Source organism: Barbus barbus (genome assembly GCF_936440315.1).
Source record: "Barbus barbus genome assembly, chromosome: 2".
Taxonomy (NCBI): Eukaryota; Metazoa; Chordata; class Actinopteri; order Cypriniformes; family Cyprinidae; genus Barbus; species Barbus barbus.
This window is the reverse complement of record NC_136730.1, coordinates 13,337,069-13,355,417: the sequence shown is the minus strand read 5'-3', so window position 1 is coordinate 13,355,417 and position 18,349 is coordinate 13,337,069. Positions and strand designations below refer to the sequence as shown.

Sequence of the window (18,349 nt, the reverse complement as noted above, 5' to 3'; positions counted from 1 at the left end):
TCTTATTTTATTTTATCTTTTATTTTATTTTATGTTTGTACTTCTTAATATTTGTATTCTATATAATTGCACTGTCCTTGGAGCGGACCTGACCTACATTTCACTGCTGGTTATACTCTGTATAATTGTGTATGTGACAAATAAAACTCTTGAATCTTGAATCTTGAAATGGTTCTTCGAAGAACTGTTCACTGAAGGGGAAAATGTTCTTCTAGAAATTATAACGCAAAGATGTTGCACTGCAATAACAAAAACATGCACCCATTATCAAGCTATTTCTTTTCATGCACAATTTCCCCTCTTGAAAGGGAGAGATACATCATCAACGGAGGCCTTAACTGGATTCCACTCTTCTTTCTTTTTTTTTTATTGGTTCCATTTTGATGAAACCGACATAAGTTGTAGCAAAAAGGTGAAAAACCTTTAAACAGAAACAAAAGTACAACATATGTAAATGAATTACAAATAAAGTCGTTAAACAACCACTGCTGTCATTCCGATTCTTGAATAGTAGAATTATTTATTACTTAGTAGGCTTGTCAAATTGCAATTTGCAGCATAGTACTGACTATTAACCTGAACATTTAGTTTCATAGCATGTTTATGAAATTTTAACGATAGGTTTATTCGCATATGAACTTCAGAGATAAACAATATTCTATCGTCACTCGATCAAATACAATAAAAAATAAGCGAATCAATACACTCACAACTTAACAACATTGATATTTGCTGCACTTAAATATATTAGTCATCATCTGAACTTTATATAGTTAAGTGATGAACAGATAAACACAGAAAACCCACGGATCTCTCCATGCTGAACACAAACACATTTGCTGCGTCACAAACTGTTTCGGGATCTGGCGCTCCTTTCATTTACCGAATCGAAATTAAAGTTCTGCCACTCCGGGATATGATGATGGTTTGGATGTTTGTGCACTTTCCTTGCGTCCAGCTTTAGGTTTCGGCAGAGAAGTTGCATCCGTCTCATCTCACGTGACAGCAGACTCGTTTTATTTTTATTTTTTCCTTTCTTTATTTTCTGCCCCTCACTCAGATTGGCTGACGAATTATTATTTATATATATATATTCCATTTCTCTCAGTTTGACTTGACACCCATAAACCTTTATATAATATGGTAGCCTGTTATGCCTCAGCATAAACAAAATATGTAATTGTAACATTTTAACTAACAATTTGGAATTGGTTTCTTGCTAATCTGAATACCATCAAATAAAAAATAAAAAAGGTAATTGTGACTTTTTATCTCACGATTCAGACTTTCAGACAAAATCCCACAATTTACACTTTTCTTCTCAGAATTGCAGGTTTACATCTTACAAGTTTGTATCTTGTTTTTAGTCTTATATTTAGCCTCTATTTGGCCACAATTTGCCATTATTGTTTATTCTGTGGTGGAAACAGGCTTCTATAATAAGCACAAGACTCCTATATTGCAAATGCAAATGTTTGTTTGTAGTTTGGGAATGTGTTGTTCAGGTCAGAGCAGTATTAATGCATCAGTTGCACACAGTCTCTTTAATAAAAAAACGCAGTTGATTTATTCATGTTCTGTTCAGCATATTTACAGTTCATTAACAACTTTTTACACATGCAGCATGAGATTTAAACAGTCTATAATAATAAATAACATTCATTCTATAGAGTTGAAATGCTCAGATATTATTTACAACAGCAAAATGTCAGCATGCTGGTGTTCTCAAAACACTACACAATCAGATCAAACCCGTCTGCATCACTCCGGCTGTGTTCACAGCAGCATACTACTTCTGCATTATATAGACACAGTACAACCTTCCCAAAATGAGCAGCATAACGCTGTGTGCAATGCTGCATCCCACAATGCAATGCGTTCGACTTGACCTTTCAATTCCAGTGCGATTTTTAATATCATCTTGACTCATTATGTGATCAGACAGCTAATCGCGAAGACATTTTAAACAAAACATGGACTGATAATGTCAAACAATCATGTTTTTCAAAGACTGACAGATGCCACACGCTGAATTAAACATACAAAGTGACGAGGTCATGTGAAAAACGTAGCACACTGCTGCTGGAAGTATCGAGTATGCTAGTATTCCACTCTGTACAGAACCGCTGTGATTCACAGTAAACATCAGCCTGTGCCCTATATAGAGCGCAACAGCAGTAAAGATCCCATTCATTTTTTTCTCCATAGGGAACTGATTTTTAATCATAACTTATAAACCGTTAAAACTAACACAGTGACATGAGGAAAATTTACCAGCCATAAATATTTTTAAATAACAGACAGAACAAAAAGGGAAACACATCTAACTGCAAATGTTATTATTATTGTTAATATATATATTTTATTTATTATTAAATTTAAATCAATAAAGAAATAATCACAATAAAACGAATGAACTGTAAAGTACTTCATAATATTTTTATAATAATAATAATAATTAGAAACTAAAAAAAAAAATCAATGTAAACATTTTATATATAAAAAATTATGGTTGTTTTTTTTTTCTTTGCTTTTAAACATTAAACAATAGGGCTTTTATTTTGGTGGAAAACTGCAGATTTATACAATATTTTATATCAAAATTATTTATATCATTACAATGCAGTCTTTGCGATTTGTTAATTGCGCTAAATCATAATCACATTCTCAGGCATTGTTAGAGTTAACAAAAAAATGTAAATGAAATGTAAAAAAACTTTTTTTTTATTTATTTTTTTATTATTATTATTTTGCTTCAAAGACTTTCTAAAATCCCTATGGGGAAAAAATTAATGGGAAAAATACTTCCAGAGCTGTTCCACTCTATTACGACCTCACTGTGTGGGCGGAGCTTCACAAGGCCTGTCGTTTCATTGGTTCTCGTCTGATTGCGGGTCACTTCTAAAACAGCACATCCTTCATCCAAAGGCACGTCTAGTTTGCTGGTTAACTTGAGAAAAAGTTGATCAAGTCAAATAACCAGCATCACACCTCATAAATCTCTTTCTTGCCATTTAAACACACACACACAGGTTCATGAATGTAAAACCCCTTAGTTTCGTGAATTCTGATGTATTCTGGGTACACAAATGTAAATGTACTCGTATATCAGCGCACTTCCAAACACTTGGGGCTGAATATATATGTTTATGCATCCAGCATGTGTGGCATTCACTCTGCTTGTGTTTATATATATATATATATATATATATATATATATATATATATATATATATATATATATATATATATATATGAAATGTGTATGTAGCCAAGTCCTGCAGGATTATATTTCCTCAAGTCCATATAGAGTATGTGTGTGTGTGTATTCCCTCCAGTTGGTCCCGTAACCACGCTCAACACCTGTATCTGTGTTCTTCGTCTCACACACATACGTTTACACAGCTACCTCCTTTTCCTCAGACTGCTCTCCAAGCGGCTGAGCTCCTCGTATCCCTGGTAGAAGAGCTCGAGCTCACGGCCTCCCCAGCTCCTCCAGACAGCCAGGCACCAGGCCATGTTTTCTTTACGAAAGCCGCACACAACGGTGTCCTTTGCGACGAGCGCCGCCTCCGCCAGAGTCCTGAGAAACGGATGAGAGGAAGAAAATAACACGGACTCTTCGCAGAACTGTCATAGAGGAGCAGTTACAGGCCTGAAAGCCTGGACTGTGTGATGAATGTGTGTTTATGCTGAGACAGACAGAGACCAGTTCATGATAAACATTTCAGAACAACGCTAACTTCAACTAAAGCTCCCTCTGAAAACCTAAAGACACTCTAATAAAGCTGGTAGCCATTCACATTTTCTTTAGAAAGGTTGTGATTATTAAGACTAATTGAATTATGTAACGCCGGTGTGTTTTATCATTCTGGCTGCTTCTCGATACTGTAATTGATGATTTCCTCGTTTTCTCACTCCTCCGTCCTTCAGCCTGTGGCCTGGAAAGCGATCAGACGCCGCCATGATGAAGGACGTATCAATTCTCTAACTGAACCGTGAGAAGGTGAGGAACAAGGAGAATGGAGGCCTCCAGAGGAGATACGCAGGTACATCATGAGCACAAATCTATATTAGAAATCTATACCTGACACATGCATGCATGCTCCGGCCTCTTTACATCTATTACAATAGTAGGACAGGTTTTACCTGTACAGTTGAAATAAAACAAATATTTTAAAAAATAAAAGACTTCATGTACTGCAGGTCCAATTTTTGTTCAATACATTTTAAAATAAATAAAACAATTTAAATAAACCATAAAAAAAATATTTAAATGAAAGAAAACAACACTGAAATTTCTGGTCGATGCAATTACAAAATTCAAAATAAATCATGCATACATGCATACATACATATATATACACATATATACACACACACACACACACACATATCTAAAAATCTTAACGCGTTATTAATGTGTGTATTTGCGTGAGACTGGCCGCTGACACACGTACCCATACTCGGACACTCCAGGCGCCGTCAACACGGCGATCACCCGACCCCTGAGCGCACCCGCCTGCTCCTGCACCTCGATCACCATGATGTCTCCTCCATGCCTGCCAAACACACATGCTCTCATTATACACTATCACACAGAAATAAACAACTCATTCATAGCTAGCTAGCTTAAAAGTAAATGTTAAAAACTAAAATAAAATAAAAAGTAAAATGAAATTACAAAATTCTGTTCACAATGTAATATTAAATATTAAAATAAATAATCCATGTATTTAGAAATAAATTAAACCGATTATATAAATAGTAATTTTTTTTGTTCAACACAATATAAAAAGTAATATTAATTTAAATAAATTAACCATAAAAACTATTTAAAGCTAGTTTACTTTTTAAAATAATAAATAAGTCCAGTTTTTGTTGACAATATAATATTAAAAATTAAAAAATAAACCATGTATTTAAAATAGTAAATTTTATTTTCCCCACACTTAAAAAAACGATATATATATATATATATATGTGTATATAATAATATTATATATATTATATAGCTGACAAAATAAAATGATAAACTATGCATTTAAAAACAGATTAAACATTAAGTGCATTTGTCTTTTTTGTTCAACGCAATATAAAAATTAATGTTATCAATTTAAATAAATAAACCACTGATAAAAAAAATAAAAAATAAAAAATTATATTATATATATTACATTTTATTATTTAAATTAAAATGAAGCTTAAATTTAAAAAATAAAAGAGAGAGAGTGAGACAGAGCGACAGAGAGAGATATGGAGGACCAAACCTGCAAAAACAATAAAATGAGAGTAACCTGTTCCAGCTTTTCGAGGACAAAAGGATCTACAGCCACATCAAAAATGTAGCTGCTAACTGACCTAAAGAGTGTATAGATGAATCTACTCTGAAGAGAATATAATCAGCAGATAGCGTACTACTAATTTGAACAGTGTCAGCTAGCCTTCGCAAGTCTCTGGTAACTGTTAGCATGATGACTTCAACCATCTCTCTAAAACACAATGCTGAATCGATGCTTGTCAGTTGCCTTTACGTTAACGGGCATTGCGCATGCAGGCAAACAATCGAATGCAGAACTTTTATAACAATCAACCAATGGTGGCATAAAGACCGCCTTCTCTGATGCTTGATAGACACCCTCTCATTAGCATGTTGAGCTGAGGAAAAATAAATACGGAACTACATTCAAAAATGAATAAACATTTGATGGGGGGGGGGGGGGGGGGCGTATTTCCCCCAACATTCGTTTAATTTATTTAATTATTTATTTTCTCGCACATTTAATTATTTATATATTTATTTATACAGGAATACGTGAATTTATATATTTATGTATTTATTTGCACATTTATTTATTTATCTATTATTTTGTGGATTTATTTATGTCTTTATTTATTTATTTGCGCATTTATTTATTTATTGTTTTTGCAGGTTTGGTCCTCCATAGAGAGAGAGAGAGAGAGAGAGATAAAAAAATAAAATGCTGGTTAAATTTTTAGTTCGTAATATAATAATATTATTAATATCCAACTACTTTAAAAATACCATAAATAAATACAAAGCTAGTAAAATGTTTGTCGACAATATAAATATTAAAAAATAAATAAAATAAATATCTATAGCAAGTAAAAATTTTTTGTTGTTCAATACAAAAAAAGTGATAGTAACTAAATTAAAATAAATAAATTGCATATTTTACAAAGAATATGTTGCTTTATCAAGATTTACTGAGCATGTTTTAATTAAACAAAATCCATCCACATAATCGCAGAATCCTGATCTGCTTCTGAATTTTCCAACAAATATATGTCGGTACATCTATTTCTCCATCCTGGAGGAGTTACAGAACACAAAAAAGGGAGAAAACAAGGATGCACTAATAAGGAATGAGAAGCTGTTTGGTCCGCTTGAGCGAACAGGCCTCAGCCGCTGCTCTCATTTACATTTACTTTCTCTGTCTGTTGAACAGCATCTCCCAAATGACCAAAATATATTTAAAGCCACTAAAAGTTCATTTTCAGGAACAAAAACTTTTAATTAGAGCTCCCAGACGTCACTGACTAATTATTTTCCATAACTTTTCCAGTCTTTTTTTTTTTTTTTTTTTTTTAACTTGCAGAACAATATCTACACTGAATTTTTTATTTTTTTTTTCCCTCTGCTGGTTGTTCAATTGGCTTAATTAAAATGAGCTAATGCAACATTTCTTGATCATTTTATTTAAACTTAATTTTATTGCACTCAATCCACTTGCATTTGCAAAACGAATGTCTACTTAATCTGCACGAATGCATGAATAATTTTTGTCAGCATTAACCGAAATCACGCTGGGGGGATTTGTAGTTATAATAATAAAATGCAGAACAATACCGTCTACCGATTTATTCTTTTCTTGTTTGGATGAATACAAACATTGCACAATGATATACAATAGCGAACTCTCGCGCTCATAAAAGACATCTAACCTAGTTTAGAAGTAGCAGGAAGCTCCTTTTATAAATCATGTCCTTATCGGCGCCTCGGTTTCCCTTGAGCTCAACATGAGGCACCTGTGTGACCTGATTACTCTACGGTGTCTGGGTTACGGAGAATAAAGTCCAACTCCTCCTGAGACTCACATTATAATGCATTTATATTCATGAATAAAACATGGCCATTTTAATGTGCACTCCTGAAATAACACTTCATTCTGCCCTTGATCCTGTGCTTAAACTAATGTTTAATTGATGCAGGACACGTCTCTTTGTTGCTCCTTGGAATAATATTTATCATAGTCTGAAACCAATGACAGATCTAATTCTACATAAAAAACTACAATAACACAGTTTTAGGCCCAAACTAAGTTCAGAAAGACCTGCGTCGGCTGAGAAACTGCTATTGAGATGAAAGGGACTGCTAACACCAACCCAAACACTGCTCTAATATCAGCAGTGACTGATGCATGTCCATGAAACCTATACACCCAAACTTTGGCTGTAATGTTTTGTAAGCTGTCTAAAATGCTGCCTTTACCTTGAAGTTTTAAAGTTGTCATGAAACTGAAGTTGCAACTTTATTACTTTATTGAGACATATGTCCAACTGAAACGGCTATGTAAACAAGAAAAGATTATGAGGTCTAAAAGATATATTAGGCCTACATTTTACTATAAGATAAAGTAATGTGCATTAAGAAAATAAATAGGGTCAATACTGATTTTATACTGACTGTAACATCAGAGATGTTGTGCTAACTGCTTGTAAGCTGTGCTCATAGTTTGTTGGGCTTTCTGTTAAAGTTACACAATTAAACAGAAAAACAATCAAGATTATAATTACACAATCAACTAGCCTTGTCACTTCTGATCAATTTAATGCAGCCTTTAAGAACAAAAGTATTAATCTCGTTCAAAAAATAAATATTTGAAATGAAGCATATGTACACACTGATTATAATAGGTGCATTTTCAAGAGTCCGGCCAAGTGTACTCAAATGAATAATCATTTTGTTTTTTTATAATAATACTGACAGATATGAAGTAGTGCGAGTCGTACCTGGGCACCCAGATGGTGCTGTTGACAGGAATGATGTTCAAGGCCTTCAGCTGCGCTGGTGTGTGGCTTTGAGCCGCTAGTTCTGGATCTGTTGCGCTCCTGGATGGAAATGCTTCAGGTTCGTCCGCCGGTCTCTCCGCCTCCTCGAAGTCCGTGGATAAAAGCATGCTGCTGGAGCTGGTCAGAGAGCTGAGGGCTCCCGAACTGGAGCGCTCGACGTGTGGGAAATCTCCGATCTGATCCAGCTGCTCCGAGCTGAAGCCGGAGGACGTCATGGAGCAGTAATCCAGAGAGTCCTGCTGGCACAGGATCTGCATTCCTGCGTCCTCACTGTGCGTGACCGTGACCTTCAGCGGCTCCAGTGCGGCTGGAAGAGGCTCTTCGTCGATGTCAGGATCAGGGGTCGCAGGGGTCACGACCCCGCCTGGCCTCTGCACGGGGAAAACGTCCCGCAGCGGGTTGGCGTCGCTGCAGTTGTAGGTAGCACAGATCTGGTAGCTGGCGGCGTGATACATGAGGAGCATGTTGGTGTGATCGTCCAGACACCAGACGGCCTCGTCGCTCCAGCAGCTGGCGGACGAGACCATGCAGCGCACGCAGGACGGCGGCAGATACGGGTCGAGGCGGCGGATAGGCTGAAGCGTCAGGCTGTCGATGACCAGCACGCCGGGGCCATTGGTGTACCACACCTCTGACCCGGTGCACACCGGCACGATGCTGCGCACGGCGTACGGACGCTGCCGAGGGTCCGAGTCCTCCATGTTCAGCAGGTGCTTGTTGATCGTGTGTGAGCAGATGTAAGTCTCACCCTCCAAGGGCATGTCGTCCACCAGAGAGTAAACCACCACGAGACCGTCAGACATGCCGGCAAACACCTGTGGGAGAGACTGAAACACAAGGGACATAACGGAAATAAATGTTTTATATTACTGTATATTATATTATGCTACAATTCTTTTCATATGTAATAATGCTTAAGTATAATAATATAATTATTTATTAATATGTTAACATTTATATAAATATTTGTATATATAATTATATAATATTTAATAATTACATTCATATTATTATTTCTTTATAAATATATACAGTACTGTGCAAAAAATCTTAGGCCACTAGTATTTTCAGCAGCTAAAAAATGGTTTTAAGTCAGTTATTTCTATGTTTTGCTGTAGTGTGTCAGTAGGAAATATCAGTTTACATTTCCAAACATTGATTTTGCCATTAATTGTAATAATCCGGTGAGATTTTTGTGCTGCACACAGAGATGTGATCTGATCATCATCCAGTCTGTCTGGAATGACATGAAGAAACAGAACAAACTAATAACTATGTATTAATAAAATACCTTTTTACAAATATAATATAATATATAAATGTTCAAAACATGTAAATTTGTATGATGTCCACTACTAGTGGCACCAAAAACAAAAATGGAAAAATAGAAACCATTTTCAACTAGACTTCCAAAACACTCCCCTGTCAACCAAAAACTCGTATTTTTCCATCATGTTTAGATCACAAGAAATAAGTTGTCAAAAATAATAATGCATATATTTGGAAATTCAGTTTGGTGCCACTATGAACGAAATGCTGCATATTTCAACACTGCATATGTTCCATACGGACAACTAATGTACATGTGGATGAACTCTAGTTGAAAGGGTTGATATATAATTCTGTTGTGATCTATCCTGATGCATTTAACTTCTAAATGGCCTGGATGTCTGAGAATCTTCACAAATGCACAGTGTCATATTAAAACCAAACAACATCCTGTCAAACCATATGCAACAGTTATTCTCTGAATATTTTAGTCCGCCTCCACATACATTTTTGTCCAAATGCCATATCTAAAAAACTGTATTGACAGCCCCAAACCAGCTGTGTGCTGCTTCCCTGATCTATACAACTGCTTGTGACATCCAGTTTGTCAGTGACCCGCAGCGGACGGACGGCGGGCACTTCAAAGGGAGCGAGGCTCGTATAAGAGTGTGTTTGGAGAAGCGACGAGGATTGAATCTGTCATTGGGACGTCCGCTGAAGCGAGGGAGATTGGGAACACCTGGATGACAGTACCTTCAAACGCGAGAGGAACTGGAGAGGGGGATGAGAAAAACCTGCCCCCTTACCTAAAATAATCAAGCCTGCTGTTCTTACCTGGCCAACATTATGGTCTGCTTTGCTGGTTTTAGAGGGTTTTTTGACACTTGCGAGAATAATTTAACCAAAAATTAAATTTTGCTGAAATTTTACTCACCCTCGGGCCATCCAAGATGTAAATGAATTTGCTTCTTTATCAGAACGGGTTTGGAGAAATTTAGCATTACATCACTTGCTCAGCAATGGATCCTCTGCAGTGAATGGGTGCCGCCAGAATGAGAGTCCAAACCAGTCGCGTAGCTACGGGTGGGGCCGGGTGGGCCCGGGCCCACGCACTTTCATCTGTGGCCCACCCAATGACAAGTTTGTAATTTGCCAAATGGATATTATTTATTAAACGATACTAATAAACGTCTTATTTCACTAACTTTATCAAAAATATTAAAAGCTTATTTTCATGGTCAATTACAGGTCGTTTCTTAGTTTTCCCTCTTCCTATAGGTGCATATCATCATACGCTTGTCAAAATGATGATTCGTCCATTTCTGTTAGTCCCACCTACAATGCTATGTTTACGGCCTGTGTTTACGACGTAAGGATATAATAGTAAAATGCACGTTTGTGAAGTTAAATGTGAAAATAGCCTAGTGAAGCAAACATAAATCAGAAATCCGGACCGTCTACAAATGAAACCCGACAGACCACCTGCATGTGCTGGATTCGGAAACTTCTGAACCAAGTGTGTTTGAAACATCATATTAGCATAGGCACAGTGTTAGATCCGTTAAACAGATGCATCTTTTGTGGAAAGAAACACATAAATGTTGTGCTAGATCCTGGTCGCCAAAACAAACTGCATAATTTGCATCTGCGCACATTTCTGCAGTCCTCGATGTGCGTGAACTGACAGAGAAATTTGATTATGAAATCATCAGCGAAGCCCCGTTGTTTCACACTGAGGTAATAAACTTCTTTTAATTAAATGTTAGTTAATGCATTAACTAACATTAGCAATACATTTGTTCCGTGTCTATTCATCTTTGTTAACTCAGCTTAAATTTTAATAATGTCCTATTAGTAAATTTTGAAATGAACATTAACATAACAAATTACTAATGTTAATGCATGCTTTAGAAGTACTGTGTAATGAACCTTGGTGCTTTATTTTTTGTTGGCAATTTGACATTTTCATATGCTTCACACCTGGCCCACCCAGTTTTATGTAGGCCCATCCACTTAAATATTTCTGGCTACGCTAGTGGTCCAAACTGCTGATAAAAACACCACAATAATCCACAAGTAATCCACACTTCTTGAGAAGAGAAAAGTTGCATGTTTGTAAGAAACAAATCCATCATTAAGACGTTTTTTAACTTAAGCAGTTGCAAAAATACGAGTCCTCTATTCATAATATTGCTTTCTCCAGTAAAAAAAAAGTCATCTCGTATGAATCAGGAGAGAAATACGCACAGATCAAGCACCTTTTATAAATTAAAAAGAGCCAAAAATAGCTCTAAACAAAAATGTGGGCAGATTTTGATGTGAGAGACAACAGGAGATGGACTTTTTCAATGGAGGAAACATTATTATGGACTCATATTTTGACCAGAAGCAAAAGTTTAAAGTTAAAATGCCGTAATGGTGGAATTGTTTCTTAAAAACATGCAGCTTTTTACTTCACAAGGCATTAACTGATGGTCTGGAGTGCTGTAGATTACTTGTGTATTATTGTGATGTTTTTATCAGCTGTTTGGACTCTCATTCTGACGGCACCCATTCACTGCAGAGCATCCATTGGTGAGCAAGTGATGCAATGCTACATTTCTCCAAATCTGTTCCCATTTAGAAACAAAATACATCTTGGATCTCTTGAGGGGGAGTACATTTTCAGCAAATGTTCATTTTTGGATGAACTATTTATTTAATTTGAAAGAAGATTTAAAAGATGTAAATTATTGTTTTTTTAAACTTTGTATATCTAAACCAAGAAACAAACAAACATACAAAAACATGATCGACATAAGCATAGTTTACATGACAAAGACTGGAAGCTGGGGCACTGACCTCTTTCCTGGCGGGCAGTAAAAAGAGACAGGTTACCACAGCCGGACAGGAGAGCCGTTTCTGCGGGTGACTCAAGGGACACATCTCTTTCAGACTGTAGATAAAGATTTCCTGTTCCTGCAGAAACATCAACAAGGTGTCAAGATAACCATCGTCATTCATTTGCTGCGCTAAATTACAAACAGGGATGGGAATCGAGAAATGCTCCTTATTCAGAATTTCTTACAGGAACCAAATGAATTTCAGGATGTTCATGTATGGAATAAGACTGAATCTAGGCCTGTCACGATAATAACTTTTTGTTGTGTGATATATTGCCCCATAAATGATTGCGATAAGCGATATTATTGTCATTTTAAGACCATTTTATGCCACTGAATGTATAATCATAATATAATAATGCAAGAAGTCCTACACACTTTCAAACATTTAATTCTTAAGAATATTTAGATCATGGAAATTAAGTATCAAAATATTAGATACCTTAAAAAACTTGAATAAATAGTAAATAAACATTTTCTAAGTGCAAAGTAACAAGTAGAAAAAAGACAAATGAACAAAGAACTTGTATGGAGATTTTTCCCTGACCTTCTTTTCTCTGTGAAAAACAATTTAAGTGAAAAACACTTAAATTGACTTAAATCCCAGTCAGATCTCCATATGCACAAAGGCACAGATCCCTAAACATGGCCATATCTGCAGATGAAACTTTTTTTCAAATTTGAACTAGCACCTCATGACTACACCACATTATGTGTAGTCGTGGGAAGTAATGGGGAAGTCGTGGCCTAATGGTTAGAGAGCTGGACTTGTAATCCAAAGGTTGCGGGTTCGAGTCCCCGGCCGGCAGGAATTGTAGGTGGGGGGAGTGAATGTCCAGTGCTCTCTCCACCCTCAATACCACGACTGAGGTGCCCTTGAGCAAGGCACCGAACCCCCAACTGCTCCCCGGGCGCTGCAGCATAAAATGGCTGCCCACTGCTCCGGGTGTGTGTTCACGGTGTGTGTGTGTTCACTGCTGTGTGTGTGCACGTTGGATGGGTTAAATGCAGAGCACGAATTCCGAGTATGGGTCACCATACTTGGCTGAATGTCACTTCACTCACTCACTTATGTGAGAGAATAAGCTGCAAAAGACATAGGCGCCAGTGGAATGCAAAAAACATTTTTTTTATGTTATTGTGTTTTTATAGTGCTTTTTTTTATTTTTAATATAATCAATATATTGGGTCACCAAAAATGATTGAGGTCATGTACATATATTGTGCGATAAGTCGATAAATTGATTATTGCAACAGACCTAACTGAATCTGTGCTGCATGATTTTTCTTGGTACATGTGCTACTTTAGATGGTTTCCGAATAAAGACAGTGTTGGTTGCAATATAAAATGTCCTGTTTTTCTCATAACCCAGTTACCGTCCGTTCTTTCTTCCTTAAAATTACTAAAAGACTCAAGGAACTGAAATGGTTAATTAAGAACCAAAATTGGTAAATTCATAATCACTATTCCTTCTTACAAATTGCACACTACTGTATATCTGGAGACAGATTCTTACACTTTAATGCTTGAGAAAAACTAAACCAGACTAAAAATGACAAAATATGTAGCTTCTACACCTTTTCAAAGGTGATGTGCACTAATGTTTTGATGTTGAAATACGTCAACACTGTTATCTGTGCTCTATAAGATGTTTCAAATACACTAGCATTCTAAAGTTTGGGGTCTCTCATGCTCACCAAGGCTGCATTTATTTGATTATTACAATTTAAAATAACTGTTTTCTATGTGTAATTTATCTCTTTGATGCAAAGCTGAATTTCCAGCATCATTACTCCAGTCTTCAGTGTCACATGATCCTTCAGAAATCATTCTAATATGCTCATTTGCTGCTCAAAAAACATTTCTGATTATTATCAATGTTGAAAACAGTTGTGCTGCTTCATGTTTTTGGGGACACACAATACATTTTTTTCCCAGGATTCTTTGACAAGTCATTCTTTAAGTATTTATTTAAAAACTAAATATTTTGTAATATTATAAAATGTCTTTACTGACATTTCTGACAAATTTAATTCATCCCTAAAAATAATAATTCCTTAAATAGAAAAATAATAGTTGACACCAAACTTTTGAAAGGTACTGTATACGTGATAATACCTCATCTCTTTAAATGCTTTTTGAATAAAATTTTAACCTAGAGGCATCAGAATCTGTCCGGCACGAACATCAGTTTATTCAGGAAACTTGTCTGAAAATGATCATTATTTCTTCTATTCTGTTAATGTTACAAAACTTGTGCAATAAACATTTGGTTTGACACCAAGTGACAACAATCTCCTTTACTGTGAGAACCAAATGCCCTCGGCGTTTATCCATTAGCGCTGCTGCGACTGACAGCTGAACGCACCTCAGTGGCCGTCCACAAACTGTTCTCCATCTTCATTTGGCAGCTCAGACGTGTTCCCGGGCACGGCATCCGCTTCACCTCCACCTGCCCCTTGGCCAAGTTTACCACCGTGTAATTCCTGCAGGACACACACACAGAGAAACATACATGTAAATGTCTTTGGGACACAGCAGTTATGAAATCCAATCTAAGTGATGCTTTTCTCTGGGTTATTATCATTATTAAAATGATTAAAAATTTTCCATTTTTGTAAATGGAAAATAGAGCTGAAATAAATTAAAATATAAATGTTAGACTTTAGAAACTTAAACGTTGAATGTAGAAATATTGCTTTGTCAACTAACTGAAAATTTTAACTGAGGTTTAAGTCAAAGTACTAAAATTATAAACCAAACTGGAAATAAGTAAAGACTAAATTGTAAATAAAAAGTAATAAAAAAATAAAAATAAAAATTGTGAGGAAAATTTGAGTGGTGCTTTTCTTGGGGTTTTTATTGTTAACTAAAAATAAAACAATTAAAAACATTTTTGTTAATGTAATTAAAGCTGAAATATTCTAAATATTAGACTTAAAAACTTGAAACACACAAAAAAATCTAGACATAAATAAAAACTAATACTGAACTAAAAGGAAATAAAAAAATTAATTAAACCTAAATATTAATAAAAAACAAATGTGAAGAATATGTGAGTGATGCTTTTCCAAGGGTTAGATTAAAAACTTCAATTCAAATTAGAAATGCCACCTTGGCAACTAAATGAAATAAGTTTGTTGAAGCACTAAAATTACAAACTGACTTTTTATTATTTTTAAACAATATTTAAAAACACTAATATAATACTAAAAATGCAATTAAAATATAAAACTAAAAAAATATCAAAATATTAAAATAGTAGTACATAAATATAACCCTGGCAAGGGTGCTCTGGGAAGTTGCCAGGTCTGTGCACACTGTGTTTCTCATTTATATTCACTTTAGATTTTCAAATATATTATTGAGTCCTAGAAATATTACTTTTAAAACTTCTTCATATTTCCAACAGTAATAATGACATTCGATGCCACTAATAAACACAAGTCTCGTTACTCCTGGCTGTTTTGTTCTTTTGTAGGAACACAGTATGTGGTACAAAACCCAAATGATTTCAGAGCAGCATATGATTTATGACGAGTCTTTAATCTAAACATTTATTATATATTACGCTGTTATGCAGGAGCGCGACTCTCAGCAGTGTGGGCCGGTTTGTAGGCTTATATATTCTGCTAATTCATTTCTTGATCAGCGGAGTCATTTATCTGACGGTAAACTGTGACAGCACCCAAATGATTCAATCAGTCATAAACGCGCTACGGATGCTTCTGATCCAAATACCCTAGTAAGCAGTTTACTGTGCTTTCAGTTTTTTCCTTTTTGCTTATGAAGCCACAATAATGTAATTGGCAACGTCAAACTTGGACAAATAAAGACATAAAGTGATAAAGCGATTCGGGCCGACCTCATGCTAATGTACTTAAAATATAATTTACAGGATACTGCTGGTAGGCCATCCGATGATCAAGGGGGCCATTAGATCGCAAATCCCACATGGAGCTTTGACTGCCTGCTTTGTGTCAATTATTTGATGTCTTGTTTGCTTCCCTGCTGAAAAGAAAATAGCTTAAAACCAGCCTGAATTAGTTTGGTCTCCCGGACTGGTTAGAAAGCCTATTAGCTGGTTTTAAAGGGGTTTTGGGCACTTTTCAGCTTAACACCAGCTCGGCCAGGATGGGAGACCAATTTAAACCAGTTAAGAAGAGAAAAACATTAGTTTGGTCTCCTAGTCCGGTCATTTTTAGGCCGTTTTTGGCACTTTAAAATTAAAAATAAAGCTATAAATATAAAAAAATAAACACTAAAAAATATAAAACTTAAAAGCTAATTCACAATATTAATATGACTATTATATAAATATGGCATTAATATGTGTTTTTGTTAACTGAAATTTAGATTAAAAAAAATAAAAAAATTAAAATGCTCACCAAAGCTGAATTTATTTGAAGAAAAATACAGTAAAAACAGTAATATTGTGTAATATTTTCCCATTTTAAAATAACTGTTTTCTATTGCAATGTATTTTTAAAATGCAATTTATTCCTGTGATGGAAAGATGAATTTTCAGCATCATTACTCCAGTCTTCAGTAAAAAAAAAAAAAACAGTTGCTTAATATTTTTGTGGCAACTGTGATACTTTTTTTTTTTTTTTACCGGATTTTTGATAAATAGGAACATCATAGAACATAATTTATAAAATATGAATCTTTTGTAACATTAGAAATGTCTTTACCGTCACTTTTGGTCAATTAAATGCATCATTGTAAAGTCTATACTGTATTTTGCTTTCAAAAAATAAAATCTTACTGACTCCAAATTTTTGGCCAGTAATGTCCAAAATATGAATTATATTATATACACATTACATAATACACTATATCATAATTTTACAAATTCCTATGACTTAGAAATCACATTTTTAAAATTCCCTGTTATTTCCAGGTGTTTCCAGCATTTCGTCGAAGCGTTTTGTAGGCTCGAGTGCCAGCAAACAAAGCAGCCGATGATCAGATGAGCCTGGCTGTAGATCACAGGGCATTTATCAGCCTGGTGGGCCATCATGCATAATAATGAGCTCTTATATACATGCTCATGAATATTAAAATGAGTCATTTTTTTTTTAAAAGGAGGCTTGAGAGCGTCAAGGGAAGCTGGAAAAATTAGATTCCTGAATGATTTTAATGAGGGTGTTTATATGAGTGAGCCAGAGGTCTGAAGGGGAGCAATTGGTGGTAAATAGAAAAACGGGAGAGCGTTTAAATGAGGGAAATGGAGTGAAAGGGGTGATTACGGGCTGGTGTGGGGCTTGTACCAGCAGACGAGGGGGATTTCTGTAAAGTGCAAACCTGGTACTTGGAGATACTTCATTGTCTTTGGCCTTTCGGCCTCATTATTGAAAAGACTCGGGCTCTGTTCCAAAACCTAGTGAGCTGCCTACATAGACAGCATTTTAAGGTGCTGTTATTGTTAACTAAAACCAAAACCATTAAAATTTGTTTTTGTTCACTGCAATTATACTGAAACGGAAGAAAAAAAAAAAAAGATGAAAACATTTAATTTACCAAAGTTGTAAGTAAATGTTGCCTTAATCTAAGGCACAAAAAAAAAAACACAGAAAAAACAGAATTACTAAGAATTAAATAAAAAAGAAACACAAAAAATAAAAGCCAATTCAAAATATTAATAAAACTAGTCCATTGATATGGTGTTAAACTGAAAATAAGCTAAAATAGAATAAAAGAGATAAAAAAAATAGCCTACAAAAATGGCGAAAATAAAGCAAAATAGAAAAATTAAAAAAGCAAAAACTAAAAAAAAAGGAAAATACAAAAATAAAAGCTAATTCAAAATATTAATGAAAGTAATAAATAAATACGGCATTAAAATGCATTTATATTAACTGAAAGCAAGCTAAAATAATAAAATAAAATACAAATATCAAAGTTACAAAAATGCAAAATGATGACGAAAACTAACTGAAATAAAATAATTTTAGGTTGAAGTACTAAAAAAATACAAAAACTATAGAGCTGAACTAAAAATAAATATTTATACAATATTTGTGTCGTATTGGTATTTTTTTAATTTAAATATGAAATATAAAAATAACCCTAAATCTAAAATTAAAAATGAAAATATAAA

General features: G+C 34.9%; 1 protein-coding gene across 1 annotated transcript in view; it reads right to left on the bottom strand.

Annotated features, from left to right (window-relative positions):
* Positions 1–3,336: 3,336 nt before the first annotated feature.
* Positions 3,337–18,349, bottom strand: part of LOC306885404 (leucine-rich repeat serine/threonine-protein kinase 1-like) — a 302,603-nt gene continuing 287,590 nt past the window's right edge. Inside the window, exons 30-34 of the mRNA XM_079441887.1 lie at positions 14,615–14,732; positions 12,205–12,321; positions 8,035–8,921; positions 4,461–4,562; positions 3,337–3,583 (exon numbers count right to left, since the gene is read on the bottom strand). Coding sequence (XP_079298013.1) covers positions 3,406–3,583; positions 4,461–4,562; positions 8,035–8,921; positions 12,205–12,321; positions 14,615–14,732 — 1,402 coding nt within the window. The 3' untranslated portion in view covers positions 3,337–3,405. The remainder of the gene's footprint in view (positions 3,584–4,460; positions 4,563–8,034; positions 8,922–12,204; positions 12,322–14,614; positions 14,733–18,349) is intronic.